The sequence below is a fragment of the Myotis nattereri genome (assembly GCF_964212035.1).
Source record: "Myotis nattereri genome assembly, chromosome: 1".
NCBI classification, from domain to species: Eukaryota; Metazoa; Chordata; class Mammalia; order Chiroptera; family Vespertilionidae; genus Myotis; species Myotis nattereri.
The window spans coordinates 133,551,311-133,567,661 of NC_138075.1; the positions used below are offsets into that span (position 1 = coordinate 133,551,311).

The 16,351-nt window shown below is 37.3% G+C and overlaps 1 protein-coding gene across 8 annotated transcripts in view; it reads left to right on the plus strand.

Moving 5' to 3' along the window:
• Positions 1 to 11,076, plus strand: part of SLC39A12 (solute carrier family 39 member 12) — a 73,533-nt gene extending 62,457 nt beyond the window's left edge. For all 8 annotated transcript variants that reach the window (XM_081097778.1, XM_081097783.1, XM_081097780.1 and 5 more), the window contains one exon: positions 10,491 to 11,076. In XM_081097778.1, coding sequence (XP_080953904.1) covers positions 10,491 to 10,619 — 129 coding nt within the window. In that variant the 3' untranslated portion in view covers positions 10,620 to 11,076. The remainder of the gene's footprint in view (positions 1 to 10,490) is intronic.
• Positions 11,077 to 16,351: the final 5,275 nt, after the last annotated feature.

The window sequence follows — 16,351 nt, forward strand, 5'->3', positions numbered from 1 at the left end:
TATTTGTATTTTTCTGCTACTTGTGTTTCCTTTCTTCTAGTGAGTCTCCTAAAATCATGCCTGTGCATGTACATACACACAAACATATATCTTCCAAAGTAATCCATCTTTTAGGAAAATGCTAAAGCTGCCTGATGACTCTCTTTGCTGAGCTAAATCAGTAAAAATTTTTCTAGCTGAATTGACTTTCCCTAAGGAAAAATAATAGTGAGGTAAAATGTTAAGTACCAGTGAAAAGCAGGTAACATTTTTGTCTTTCGTAATTGTGAATGACAATGTCATGGTCTGTGTCCTATAGCTCAATTTTCAAAAAGGAAAATTTCATTTATCTTCTGTTTTCATTTATTTTTCATGAATTCCCATGGGCAGATACCATTGCAATTTAGGAATCTATAATATTCTGTATTTAAATATTTAACAAAATATCTAATGATGAATTTTAATAAATAACTTAATAAAAAGCCTCTAAGTTTGGTAATTCCAGGTACATAGAGATCCTGTGGTCTTTGCTTTCTTGCTTGATAAGAAAAATTAAGACTGCTGTATTAAGCTTTTCTGTGAACACAACTGCTAATTTAAAAAGACCTAAATTCAAAATAGGCCCTACCTGTGTCAATAGGAACACCTCTCCCAATTTGGGGATATTGTTGAGTCAATTCCTCAATCTGTGCTGAGGGTCTTACTATCTATTAACAGTGATGGCGAACCTATGACACGCGCGTCAGAGGTGACACGTAAACTCATTTTTTTTGGTTAATTTTTCTTTGTTAAATGGCATTTAAATATATAAAATAAATATCAAAAATATAAGTCTTTGTTTTACTGTGGTTGCAATAATCAAAAATTTCTATATGTGACATGGCACCAGAGTTAAGTTAGGGTTTTTCAAAATGCTGACACGCCGAGCTCAAAAGGTTCACCATCACTGATCTAAAATAATAAAAGCCTAAGCGACCATCACAACTGAATGAACGACAGAACAGGCTGTGTGGGGTGACTAGGCCAGCAGGGGGGTTAGTGAGGTGTGACCAGACTGGGGGGGGCAGTTGGGGGCAACTGGGCCAGTGGGGGGGAAGGGGAGCCGGCGTAGTTTAGGGTGACCAGTCCAGCAGGGGTGGCAGTTAGGGTTGATCAGGCAGGCAGGCAGGTGAGCAGTTAGGAGCCAGTGGTCCCGGATTCTGAGAGGGATGTCCAACTGCTGGATTAGGCCCTAAACTGAGGGGATCGGGCCTAAACCAGCAGTTGGACATCCCCCGAGGGGTCCCGGATTGGAGAGGGTGCAGATTGGGCTGAGGGGATCCCCCCACCCCATGCACGAATTTTGTGCCCCAGGCCTCAGTTAATAATAAAATAGGATGCTAAAAGAAAATGCACTCTAACACCCTCCTTTACATTTCTGTCACAAGGAATAACCAAGGCCTGTGTATGTTTTCTTTTCTTTCTTTTGTACATGCCAGTAATTCCAGCACAATTTATTGAAAAGACTATCTTTGTTCCATTTTATCACTTTTGCATCTTTGTCAAAGTTCTGTTGAGTCTATTTCTGTGGGTCTATTTCTGGCCTCTCTGTTCTGTTCCATTGGTATGTTTGTCTGTACTTTCACCAATACCACATTGTTGATTATGGTACCTTCACAGTAAATCTTGAAGTTGGGTAGTATCAATTTTCCGATTTTGTTCTTCTCTTTCAATATTAAGTTGGCTATTCTGGGTCCTGCATCTCTGTGTAAACTTTAGAATCAGTGTTTCAATATCCATAGAAAAACTTGTAGGATTTTGGTTGACATTTCTTGAGTCTATGGAATAACTGACATCTTGACAACATTGTCATGTTCATGAACATGGAAATTTTCTACATTTATTTCGTTTTTCCTTGATAGCTTTCATTAGAGCTTTGTAGTTTTCTTCATATAGATCTTATACCTATTTTGTTAGATTTATATATACCAGTAAGTATTTTATTTTGTGGTGCTAATGTAAATGGTAATGATTTTTAATTTAAATTTCACTTGTTCATTCCTGGTATATAGAAAAGTTATTGACTTTTGTATGTTAACCTTATATCTTGATATATGTACTTATAAGTTCCAGGTACTTTTTTGTTGATTCTTTTGGATTTTCTACATAGAGATCATCTCAAGTGCAAATAAAGACAGTTTTATTTCTTCTTCCCAGTCTGTATACCTTTTATTTCCCTTTGTTCTCTTTTTATTCTCCTCTTTTTCTATATTACTCTCCTTACCATTTCCTTACCCTCCCCTTTCCTTCCCTTCATGAATTTCAGGAAGTTTCTATCTATTCACAGTTTTCTGGGAGTTTTTTTTTTTTTAAATCATGATATATGTTGGATTTTGTCAGTGCTTTTTATGCATTTATTGATATGATCATGTAATTTTTCTTTTTTAGCTTGATGCTATAGTCTAGATCAGTGGTTCTCAACCTTCCTAATGCCGCGACCCTTTAATACTGTTCCTCATGTTGTGGTGACCCCCAATTTCATTGTTACAAATTGAACATAATTAAAACATAGTGATTAAACACAAAAACAATATGTAATTATATATGTGTTTTCCGATGGTCTTTGGCGACCCCTGTGAAAGGGTCTTTCAACCCCCAAAGGGGTCGCGACCCACAGGTTGAGAACCACTGGTCTAGATTATCTTAATCAGTTTTTGAATGATAAATCAGCCTTGTAAAAAAAATCCCACTTGTTTGTGGTGTATAATTTTTTATACATTTTTAAAAATTTGATTTACTACTATTTTGTTGAATTTTTTGCATATCTGTTCATGAAAGATATTGGTCTGTGGTTTTTTCTTGTTTTACCTTTGTCTAGTTTTGGTATTAAGACAAAGCTGGCCCCATAGAATGAGTTAGAAAGTATTTTTTCAGCTTCTATTTTCTGAAAGATTATAGAAAATTGGCATAATTTCTTCCTTAAATGTTTGGTAGGATTTGCTAGTGAACCCATCTGTGTTTAGTGCCCTCTGTATTGAATGAAAGGTTACTTTATTTTATAGATATAGGCCTATACAGTGTCTACTTATTCTTGTGTAAGTTTTGGCGGATTGTGTCTTTCACGGAATTGATGCATTTTTTCTAGGTTAACAAATTTGTGGGCACAGAGTTATTTATAATGTTTCTTTATTATGCTTTTATTGTCCATGAAAACTGTAGTGATGTCCCTGTTTTCATTTTGGATATAAATAATTTGTGCCTTTTTTCCGTAGTTAGCCTGGGTAGAGGCTTATTTATTTTATTGATCTTTTCACAGAATCAGGTTATGGCTTTGTTGATTCTTTTTATTGATTTACTGTTTTCAATTTTGTTAATTTCTGGTTTATTTATTTTTTCTTCTCATTTAAGATTTAATTTTATATTCTTCTTCTAGCTTCTTGAGGTGGAAGTTTGGATTATTAATTTTTTTTTATCTTTCTTCATTTCTACTATTTCCCTCCAAACCTTGCTTTTACTGTATCCCCAAAACCTTGATAATTGCATCTTCATTTTCATTTAGTTCAAAATAGGTTTTAATTTATCTTAAAGGTTCTTCTTTGACCCTTGTATTATTTAGAACTGTGTTGCCTAATGTCTATGTATTTGGTGGGATTTCCCAGCTTTCTTTTGTCATTGATCTATAGTATAATTCCATTGTTATACAATTTCTATTATTTTAAATTTATTAAGGTTTGTTTTATGGGCACAATGTTGTCTGTCTAGGTGAGTGTTTTATATGAGCTTGAGAAGAATGTTAATTATGCTGTTATTGGCTGAAGTAGTTTATATATGCCAATTATATCCAGTTTATTGAAGATGCTCCTCTGTGATATTATGGATTTTTAGTCTTCTGGTCTATCTATTTCTAAAGGAGGTGTGGTAAAGTCTCCAGCTCTCCATCTGATTTTCCTTGCAGTTCTCTGAGTTCTGTCTCATATATTTTGACACTCTGTTGTTAGTAACATATACATTAAAGATTATTGAAGTATTGAGTCTTTTATCTTTATCTAATGTCCATGTTTACCCATGGTAACTGCTCTGTTGGAAATTAATGTAGCTACTCTCACTCACTTTTGATGAGAGTTAGCATGATATAGCTTCCTCCATCCCTTTACTTTTAATCTACATTTTTTCTTCATATTTAAAGCAGGTTTCTTGTAGACAGCATGTAGTTGGGTCTTATTTTTTATCCACTCTGAAAAGTGTCTTTTAATTAGTGTATTTAGACCATTGACACTTAGAGTGATTACTGATATCTATAATAATAAAAGGGTAATATGCTAATTAGACCGGACATCCTTCCTGACGAAACCGGGACCAGAGGGAAGCCAGCTCGGGTCCTGGGTGCCTGTGGGCAGTCAGAGGAGAGAAGCAGCCAGGATTCCTGGTGCCTGCCAGTGGCCGGAGGAGGGAAGCCCGGGTCCCAGGTTCTGGAGGGAAGCCAATGCCGGCAGCTGGGGGAAGGAAGGCCTACTCTTGCATGAATTTTCGTGCATCAGGCCTCTGGTAGTTGGTTAAATATCTCCCATATTTGTTACTGTCTCCTAATTTTGACCTTGTTCTTTGTTGCTAATTTTATCTTTTACATCTTTTCTGCCTTGTGGTTTTAATTGAGCATTATATTATTCCATTTTGACTCCTTTCTCAGTATATTAATTGTATTTCCATTTTTAGTTTTTTAAGCGGTTGCCCTAGAGTTTTCAACATACATACAACTAATCCAATGTTACTTTAACGTAACACTATACTGTTTTATGGATAATGTAAGCACATTGTAATAAGAAAATATTCTTAATTCATTTTTCCATTCTTTGTGTCATTGCTGTCATTCATTTCACTATACATAAGCATGTGTACACACACAGGCATACATAATTTAATGCATTGTTACTATTATTTTGAAAAAATTTGTTAGATTAATTAAGAGTAAGAAAATACTTATTCATTTTCTGATGTTCTTTCTTTATGTACATTCCAGTTTCTGACCTATATTATTTTTCTTTCTCCGAAAAACTTCTTTTAACACTTTTTGCAAGGGTGGCCTACTGGCAACAAATTCCTTCAATTTTTGTGTCTGAGAATATCTTTATTTCCTCCTTTTGTCCTAAGGTTAATTTTGAGGGCACAGAATTCTAGGTTTGTGATTTATCTCTCTCAACACTTTAAATATTTCACTTCATTCTTTTTGCTCACATAATTTCTGAGGAGAATTTATATGTAATTATTAGCCTTGCTCATCCGCCTATAGGTATGTTTTCTTCCCCCCCCCCCCCCCCCCCGGCTTATTTCAAGATTTTAAAAAAATCTTTGATTTTCTAAAGTTTGAAAATGATATGCCTATAGGTAGTATTTTGGCATTTATCCTGCTTAATGTTTTCTGAGCTTCCTGGATCTGTGGCTTAGTGTCTGACATTAATTTGGAAGAAATTCTGCTCTAGGAAGTGGTATTCCCTGGCTGCTTGTGTTTTGCCAGCAGTTTGCCCTGTGACCTCACTTCTCTGACATATCTAAAAAGAGTTTTTGTTTTTTCAGTTTTCCCAGTTTTTTCTGGTTGTTAAGACACACTGGCAGAATTTTAATCTTTTTAAGTGCCAAGCCAGAAACTAGAAGTCTTTGATATTCAACTACTAAGTGTACAGTTTACACATGCAAACAGATAATTGCAGATTTACAACCAAAATTGTGACATTAACAAGTTCCCGTTTTGTTCTCAACTTTGTGTCTTTTGAAAGGACAAAATTAAGCCATTTACAAATGTAACAGAGTTAGAGCAGCCCACAAAATGTGTGCTCTTAATTAAGCATAATTAGGATGTCCTACAATATAAGTTTGAGTTTTTTTTATCACATTTTTGAAACGACAAGAATGGTTCTTCTTATCAAATGCAAATGTATACCTGACTCCTTGTGCACAATGGACTTTAGGGCCCCTCTGAAAGAAAGATGGCATAAAAGTGAGCTTCATGAATGAAAAAGAAAATCATTTCTCTTGAGAGTTAATGATGACAAAAGCTACACTTTCCTAAGAGAGAAAAAATATTCAAATTACAATTTTATCTTCAAAGAGATCACCAAATGTCTTTAATAAATGAATGTTGAATTTCTATATTTGAACTGTAAATTTTTAATAACAACGGGCCTTTGAAAATTTCAGTGTATTTTAGAAGCATTGAGTGCTGAGCTTTCTTTTTCAGTATGTACATTTATGAACCATACTGAAGTTAAGTGATGAAATATCCAGCAATAGGTGTTTAATTATACCAGTAAGAAGCCAGTTTCAGATTACAGGTGGAAATAAACAGAGGTTCTGAATGACAGAGGAGTCTGAAGCTTACATGTACAAGGAAAGACAAAAACCTAGTTCCAGAATATGTTTTATAGACCATTCTTCTCTGTGATGAGTCCTCCCTAGTATATAATTATTATATAGTACATGATGTTAATATTCGTCCACTTTCTTTCCTGATATGTTCTAATATTTTCTGTGAGCATTCATTTTAAAGCATCATCTTCACTGAAATATAGTTATGGGAACGAACTCAAATTTAAACATTTACTTTCTAAAACAGTGGTTCTCAACCGTCTGGCCCTTTAAATACAGTTACTCATGTTGTGACCCAACCATAAAATTATTTTCGTTGCTACTTCATAACTGTAATGTTGCTACTGTTATGAATCGTAATGTAAATATCTGATATGCAGGATGGTCTTAGGCGACCCCTGTGAAAGGGTCGTTCGACCGCCGAAGGGGTCGCGACCCACAGGTTGAGAACCGCTGTTCTAAAATGTTCAGAAATCTTAATTAGCAGTTGACTATCATAACTACATCTCAGTTAGTTAGTAGAACTTGCAGGAACCATTAACTGTAGACAAGGCTCAGTCAATATGTGGACTATATGCATCTCGGGAAATTTCCTGTACCTGATTCAAAATTGAAGAAAAGAACTTGATAGCATGTTAAAAGGTTGCATTTTAGATAAATATATTTTTCCAGAAAATTACAACTCCTTGACTATCATGTCTTGGCATCCACTGATTTGAGTTGGGAAACTTGCTAAGCATGGAGGTAAAATAGGAGATTACTTCTTACTTCAAGGATTCCAACTTTCTGGCAGAAATCTCAAGAACACTTCTCTTAGCTCTATCTCTAAGCAAGGCTGTTTGCTAACATTTCTTCTCTCTCTCATTTTTTTTTCTTTTTTTTTTTACCTTTTACATCAATATCAATATACTCTACCATTTCACCCTCTCTGGTCTTAGGGTATAAATCAAGATCTGTAAAATTATTTAATAAAGGAATTTAATTGCCCTGGAAGTAAAGGTAGCTTTTCTCTCTTGAAAGCCAGGGAAAGATGGTGGCACTTAAACTCCTATAGAGGTTTTTTAAAAAAAACCACAGTAAAAACAAAATGTAAACGCTTAAAGTTAATTCATCTGGACTTTTATTTTCCTTCAAAATTTACTGATTGAAATGTATAAAATATATATGGGTGTATTCAAAACAATGAAATGCTGTAATCAGATGTGGTTTGAGCTTTGGCATTTTATATTTGTATCTTTTGGAAAGACTTTCTGTAGTACTCTCTGGTATTTTGGTATGGACCCAAGAGATATTATGGTTCATATGTTCATCTATAATCACCTAAAAGAAAGCCAAGTATTGTCTCAAAATCAAGCTAAGCTGTGTTTTCTTACCAAACCTATTTATGTGTGGACATGGAGAGCTCAGCTAGACCACCCAAGTTAAAATTAAAGCTTCAATATCAAGAGGAGAATCTCCTTAAACTTATTTTTAAATGTTAATTTATGTTAATTTCCATTGTTTGTCTGCTTCTGTAGGTTTACAATGTTAGTGTGCTGTTATAGCTTTTGTTGGGTGCATATTGTCTGACTTAAAAACAGAACCAGTAATGTGATCTTTTATGACAAAGGCAGCCTAATATCTATATGTTGTATTACATATTTTCATCACATACAGTGACTACTTTATGCCTAATTGGGACATTTTTAGTGTTTGCATTTTTCCATTTTTTTAAATTAGGTAGAAATGTGTTACTAAAAATAGAGATGAATTCACATAGAGAGCTGGTCTTTGTGTTTGTATGTCTCCTATAGTAATGAGGTCACCTGGCTTCTTTCCTAGTTCTGACATCACATCTGTGTGACTTTGGATAAGTCATTTTCCTCCCGGAGCCAATGTTTCCTAATAGCTATAATGAGTTGGTAATTTTATCTCTTTTAGGATTATGAGAAGAAAATGGGGTGAGGGAGATATAGAAAGTGCACAATAAAACGAATGTAAATGAAAATAAACATTGCATAAGAGCTTCAGCCAGAGAATTCGGAAAGACCTTGAGAGACATATGAGCTGCTAGAAGGCACACCTGAATGGATGTCAAGTTAGCATAGAGCCAATTATTTTTGGGGGAAAAAAATCAAGGCAGGGAACCTGTTGCAAAACTCCACAGAAGACATTGTATTTCATATGAATGGTGGTTCCTGGAGCTCTGAAATACTCATGATGTTTTCTTGTGGGTGATGCCATCTACTTACTCAGAATAAAGAATTATTGGTTTTGTCACTGGGAGTGGGACCACTGGCAGAGACTGGAAGCTCTTATAAACACACGTATTGAGTTCTGTCATGTCACTATAAGCAAAAAGCAGGTCTATAAGCTTAAGCTAGTGAGATAAATAATAGATCAAGCAATTTAACAAGATATTGTGGCATTTGGGAATTTAGTCACTACAAACTGATTTTTGCAGGAATTCTCTAGACACTAATTCTCTCTCTGTGTTTTTTGTATTAGTTTTTTTTTTTTTTCTATTAAATCTACCCTGATCAAGACCTACTTCATCCCAAACAAATATCCTGAGTGGAAGTTTGAAGCAAAGAGGGGAAATAAAAAGGAGCTTACTAAATGTAGGTTCATTAAGACATTAATGGTTTGAAAATTCATCTCAAGTTCTATCCATTGAACAAGAACCATTTTCATCACCATGCTTATACCTCATCTGAAGCATTTTTCTCCATTACATCTCATAATCATGATGGTTCAATAAATGATCCATATTTTGTCACTATTTGCCAAGAAAAATCTTTCCAGAAACTACTTGTACTATTTTGTCAAAGATGAATAACAGCTAGGTGGCACTAGAGACAGTGGAGGTAAGAGAAGCTATTAATTCAGCCACATCTTATAAATGAATATTAGTTATTTTGTGTAAAAAAAAAACCACAAAAAAACAAGAAGAAGATGGAACTATAAAATGTCTTATTCCAATATTTGGAAATAAGGCTAAAGTTTGAGCCCTTACTTGACCTGAGATGGCATAACTGTGTATCACAGATATTGTCTGAGATACACAATGCCAGAACAGAAGGAAACCCATTGCCTTTAATCCACTGCTCCGTGCTGGGGTGTGAGTAGCAGGTTGCAATCATCCTAATTCTCCTATCTGTTGAGCTAATTAGAATGGAGAAATGTCCATCTCAAGCACAAGCAAACAGAACATTCAGGATGTTCCTCTATAGGCATTAAATAAATATGTCAACCTATTTTATAGTGCCATAAATCTAAAACCCTCACATATTTTATATGTTTGACCTTTCTCTTGCTAAATAAAATATTCCAGTGGTTCTCAACCAAAGATTTTTATTCCCACCCTAACTCACAGGGGTAGTTGACAACATCTAAAGACATTTTGGGTTGTCATGACTGGGAGCAGAGGGACAATTGACCTGTAGTGGGTAGAAGCCAGGGATGCTGTTAAACATTTCACAGAACACAAGAGGATCTCCACAACAAAGAACTATTCAGCCCCAAATGTCACTAATAGCAAGGTTAAGTCTCTTGATCTGAGCCTACTCTTTCTCTGTGATGTAAGAGAGATGTACTCACTCTGATCTTCTTGGGGTCAGGGATTCAAAAGAATGTGAAACAATAACATGTTGAGGCACTTCACAAAGATGCTTGAGTGAACACCTCCCTTCCTATGGCGTGGCATTTCACAAATATAAAAGGTGGTCACTTGTCTCTCAGAGAATAAAATACAGCCTTAGGAGATGATAATTTGATTGTTCTAGAGGTCATCTCTTTGAAAAGAAGCAAATATATGCTTTGTAATAACCAGTGTATTTAGCAAATTCATAAACATAACAGAACAGTAAAAAATAATACCTTCCATCTATTATCTATTTCACATCTAAGCATTTTCTAAAAACAAAAGTAAGAAGGGTTTGCTTTCAGTTGGTAACTATGTTATCTTAGGACTTCTGGCAACACTAGGATCCTTTGAACCACAATCAAACAGCTTAATTTATCTTACATTTAAAAATTTCGGTTAAGAGTAGGTATTAAGCATTTTGCAATTGTTTTGGGAATTTTAAAGGTTATTAAGTTCTGAATAACAGAGTCCCTCATGTTTTCCCACCAAACTTTTCCCAGCAGTGAATATATCTGGATCTTATTCTGGTTTTTTATTCTTTTTTTAGCTTCCTGAAATGACTCATGTTCAAACACGGCGACCCTGGTTGATGTTTCTCCTGCAGAATTTTGGATTGACCCTAGGTTGGCTTTCTCTGTTACTCTTGGCTATATATGAACAAAATATTAAAATATAAGTTAAAAGCCTCAAAATCCTTCAAAAGTGAATTTATATGGTCTCATTTTTGTTCCCTTTGTTGTACTCTATAGTGACTTGTAAATTAAGTATTTTTACCTTAGTGAAGTATGTCTTTTCGTTCATTAACTTATTAATTTCATAATGCAATTTTGTGTTTGTAGTATAAACATGTCAGGTTGTCCTTAATAAAAATTTTGTTTTCAGTCTACAACATCATGGGAATCATACCTTTTTTAGTTATTAGTAAATTCTAAATTAATTTTGGTAAACTTTTGAAAATATCATTTTCTTAATAAAAAAAATGTTTGTTGGTAATATGTGAAGTGAACAGATGCCTGTTGGGATAAAATTTGCTACAACTTCCTTGATGTCAAAAATATTTTTTTTCCTGTGCGATTATAACCATAAGCAAACTAAATTCCAAATAAATGTAATAAAATTGAGTTTGAATGTGATGGTTTGTATTACCTTCTGTTACTGGATGTCGGATTCAGAATCAACTCTCACAAAACCAGTATAGTATCGTTCACCTGGAAGCTTGTCTCACCAGCTCATAAATGCTTATAAACAGGCAGACTTGGGAAGCCTGAAGGGTACTATGTCAGCATTCTTCTATATAACCACCAAATGAAATCTGCTCCAGGCAAGATAAAGCTCAAAACTTTTAAAAATAACAAAGCTTAAGTCAGGCAGTAGATTAATGTGTCAGCTCACACAGATTTAACAGGGCATGTTTATAGGAATAATATTACTGACAAGTGAGATGTATTTTATATTCTTTCTGAGGAAACAGACCCCTAGCCCTTATTTCAGTAGGTAGTTCATGAAATATACAAGCAACATAACTAATAACCTAGCAAAATTATTAAAATAGAAAATAGTCCCGGCTTTAGTCATTTTTCTTGGAAAAGAGTTGCCTAATATTTTTCTTATTTTTTTTCATAATATATATGGACAAGGGAAAAAGCCCGTTTTACTGCCCAAATGACTCATGGCACTCAATCAAACTCATCTCCGCCACCTCTTACTCACCAGGAGGTAGATACCTTTGCCAGGTCCCACCCAAGCATAGCCTTTTTCAGCCACTTCTATTTGTTTTTAAAATGAGGTGGGTTTCTCCTTCAGTTGTTTGTAGAGATTGATTTAAGGGGGCATCATGATAAATGTAATAGTCCTCAGATGTTGACATACATTAGGATTAACTGGTGGATTTGTTAAAATACAGACTTTTGGCATCCCTCCTGAGAGATTCTGATTCTCTAAGTCCTGGTGGGGGAGGGGGTCGAGACTGATTTTGAACAACTTTCCAGCAATACTAACGCTGATGCTGCGGGTCAGGGCACCCCTCTGAGCTCCACAGCAGTGGTGGGAGTCAGGCACACCTGGCTTCACCAAGAGCGTGCCCACAACTCTGTTGCTGAGGGGCTATGTGATTTTAGGTTGACGAACACGCCACAAACCTCGTGCTAGATCTGAGTCCCCAGTTTAAAATCTCCTCCTCTTGACCCCCTTGCCTTTGAGGGCCGCATCTGTCGCAGGAGTGACTGCATAAGGAGTAGTACACAGATTTGCCTTGAAAGGTAAGCAGACTGAACGCGGGGAGTTTTGCCCTTCTTTTTTAAGGGAATAAGTTGCAGCCAAACAAAAACCCTTTGTACAGGTCGGCACAGTGTGGAGGTTGCATAAAGTAGCACCTGGCACTATGTGAGTTTGGATTTCTATGAACAAGTCGTGATTTTAACCGTAAGCCTTAATTTTAGCCAGTTTAATTAGAAAAGCTCTAATGAGGACTTTGTTCCAAGTTCCAGTTTAGAGTAGTTTGGGGCTATCTAAATTAAAATTTGTGATGTGAGCTACCCACTTCATACCCTTCACGTTAGAGTGAGTTTAATATGTCTCCTCTGGTGAGGTTGTGGGCTGGTTCCAGAGGGGCTTGAAGGCGGCTGGCTGTGGGAAGGATGTGGAGGGAAGTTCTCAGTGAGTATTCTGCAAGCCAGTCACCAGTGTGCCCTGACTGTAAGCAGAGACCTGACCATCAGAGGTCATGCAGAGGTCATCCTAAAAACAGTTTGCTGTAGTGGCTCCCAAAGGCACCTCTCTCTGCTCCCAACCCTCCCGCGAGCTACCTTAAAACTGGCTCTTTGCTAATCCACATAAGGTGGATTAATTTGCTTAGCCAGGCCAGCAACCCAATGCCCAGTGGTTCTCAACCTTGGCTGCACATTAGAATCACCTGGGAATCTTTTTAAAATCCTGGTTTCTGGGCCTCATCCTCCGGAAATTCTGTTTCTTTGTTACTAATGTTGTGGCCTCACCCCCATAACAAAGAAACAGAATTTCCAGAGGATGAGGCCCAGAAACCAGGATTTTAAAAAGATTCCCAGGTGATTCTAATGTGCAGCCAAGGTTGAGAACCACTGCAATAGATTGGGCTGGGCCTCCAGATACCAACAATCTTAGAATTGCTAGAAATCCTCTTTTTCTCAAAATCAAGTGATAATAGCAAAAATATTATGACGATTTGCCTTCTAAACATGGACAGAGACTAAATTTGGGATGGGTGAACATCATCATTCTATCAAGTTGTCTAAATTGTGTGTTATTTACTGAGCTTTGGGGTAAATGGTGTTTTCCTTGAAACCAGATTTCTCAATAATGATAGAGTATTTCTGTCCACCAGGACTAAATTTAGGATTCTGCTGTATTTCTCCTTGGTGATTGATTTTTATTTAGTCACTGAACTAGAAATGGTCCTGGAGGAAAATCAAAGAGCAAATCATACAGAATCTTATTTGAACATCCATCACCCGCTGACAGAGCCGTCTTCAGAGGAAGGGATTGCATCGCGTCACCCGGTGCTGCGTGCCGGGCCTGGGAATATGGTCCCACTGCTGTGTGCTGAGAGGACCCGAGTGTTGTATAAAGGTGCCCACAAATTATGGACACTACCCCCCCCCACTCCTCCCAGAACCAGACTTTGGAGGTGAGAATGTGCCTCCCTCTGTTACACACACCTCTCAGGTTACTGCACCGTTACAACTTTCTTCCCCAAAGCTGGAGTGAAAACTTGAGTCATGCAGCTGCTAGACATGGGTAGACTTGAGGCTCTTGTGAGATCATTAGGAATTCAGGCTCTGAACTGGAATGCTGGTTCAAATCCAAGTGATGCCACCTCATAGCTTTGTAATTTCTTTGAACAATAACTTCTTCTCATGTGAAATGGAGCTAAAAATAGACCTACCTCCTAGGATCGTGGTGAGGCCAATATGGGATAAGTGCTCAAGAAGCACTTGGCACAATACCTGGAAAATCCTGATGCCTCAAGAAATATTAAATCATTATCATCATCAGTATCCCCTCCCCCCTTTTTAAAATCACAGTTTCATGGTTTACCTCTCAGGGCTGTACCTTTGGTTCAAGGAAATGTCTTGTCTTCATGGAAAATGGATGTCAAGCCTTTTCCGGTAACTGTAATCCTCTCCTCGCCAGCTCCCACAGGTCTTCAACGTTGTCCTTAAACTTTTCCCACCTTGACTTACTTCCAGAGGCAGAGAGATGGGTGGGAGTGGCTCTGGTTTATCCCACTCCACCCATCTCCCGGGGAAGCCTTCGTCCTTGTGTCACAATGCTTACACTCAGTGTGAGCCCCTTTCTCTGACTTTGTCTCTTATAATAAGCAAAGACCGACTATGTTCCACTCTGATCACACTTATGAGGATGGAGAGGTTGAATAATAGAACCTGATGGAGAGGCATGTCTGAGGTCATGTCTGTTGTTACAACATGATTTTAATTCAGAGCAAAGAGTAGTTCAATGGCTTCTCCTTGTTGCCAATGCACCCATTGAGGGAATGAAACCAGCTCTGAAATGCATCCAGGCCCATCAGGCCAAACAGGACATGTGCCCACTGGAGGCTTGGCCTGTTTAAACAGGCAGGTGACTTCCAGCTGGCAGCAAGCACAGCCTGCCCTGGACAACCCGGACAGTGAGGACACCGGGAGGCCAGTGCTCCCTCTCACCGGGGCTGCACATGCCTACACTAGCCGCCCCTTCCCCACATGTTGTCATGCCTTTACTTCCATAGGCACCTCTCAAAACCCAATTGAAATGTAGGAAGTTTGAGAAGCTAAAGACATTTTCCAAAATAAAAAATGATCTTACCCCACACGCCATTGCTTCTTTGAAGGACATCTGGAATGTATTTGTACCACCTCCCCTGCCCCTTCCCACAATGTTCCTGTCTCAAAGACAGAGAGAATCTCTGACATACAGACCCCCACCCCCAGCAGCACCACCACACACACACTCCTTACTTAGCTTTGCAAAGCCCCTTGCTTCTTGGAAGCTTTCTTTCATTGTGTAATAGCCCCTCCAAAAAGGCTCTTCGTCTTCCTTTTTGTCCAGAGGGATGCTTTGTCCAGCTGGAACCCATCTGGACTGCCATCCCTTCCACTCTGTACCCTCGGCTTCCCTCATAATTGTGGAAAGTACCTAGGATTTCTGGTTTATGGATTAGGTGTGTCATGATCTCAGTATTTTCCTTAAATATCAAGCTATGCAGAGTACCCATAGACTTAGCCCACAACATCACATGGTGCCAGCTTCATTCAAAGTGCTTTATGAGAGTCATTTAATTCTGTTAAGAACCCTAGAATATAGGTCTTCATCAGCCTTTTACAAATGAAGATACTGAGGCCCAGAGAGGTCACTTAACTTGCCCAAGGCTGGCTCCAGAATCTGTGGTCTTAATCGTCATATCCTACAGAGAGGAAACTGGTTTGGGGTAAATGGTTGCCCAAGCTCTCTTATCTATGTAAAGGATTTGACATTGGACTTAACTCAGATCTCCATGATTTCCAGTCCAGTAATCATAACAATAGTTGCAATCCTCCCTGATCCTGACCAATCAAAGCGTCTCACCCATAAGGTCATTTAAGGGTGTTTTTATTATATACTTGACATATAATATTACATTAGTTTCAGACGTACAACATAATGATCTGATATTGGTATATATTGTGAAATGACCACCACAATAAGTCTAGTTAATATCCATCACTTCACATAGTTACATATTTTTCTTGTAATAAGAACTTTTAAAACATACTCTCAGCAACTTTCAAATATATGAAACAGCATTATTAACAATAGTCACCATGCTGTACATTACATCTCCTGACTTACTTATTTTATAACTAGAAGTTTGTACCTTTTGACCACCTTCACCCATTTCTTTCCACCCTACCCCCACTCCTCTGACAACTACCTCTGTATCCATGAGTTCAGTTTTGTTTTTGTTTTTTTCTCTCTGACTTATGTAGCTTAGCATAATGGCCTCAAGATAGATCCATTTTGTTGCAAATGGCAAGATTTCCTTCTGTTTATGGCTGAATAGGATTACATTATACATATATTATAATATTACTATATATACAACAGTTGATTCTTGAACAACACAAAGTTTAGGGGCACTGACCCCCATCCAGTTGAAAATTTGCATATAACTTTTGGCTCCTCCAAAACTTAACTACACTTGTCCTTCAGTATCCACACTGTTTTGTTCTAGGACTCGCTGCAGATACCGAAATCTGTGGGCGCTCAAGTACCTTGCCTACTAGTGAAACGGTGAAGAACAATGTATACATTTGGCCCTCCCCATCCGTGGATCCCCACCTTGTATTAAAAATACATTTTCCAATCTGTGGTTGGTTGAATCTATAGATAAAAACA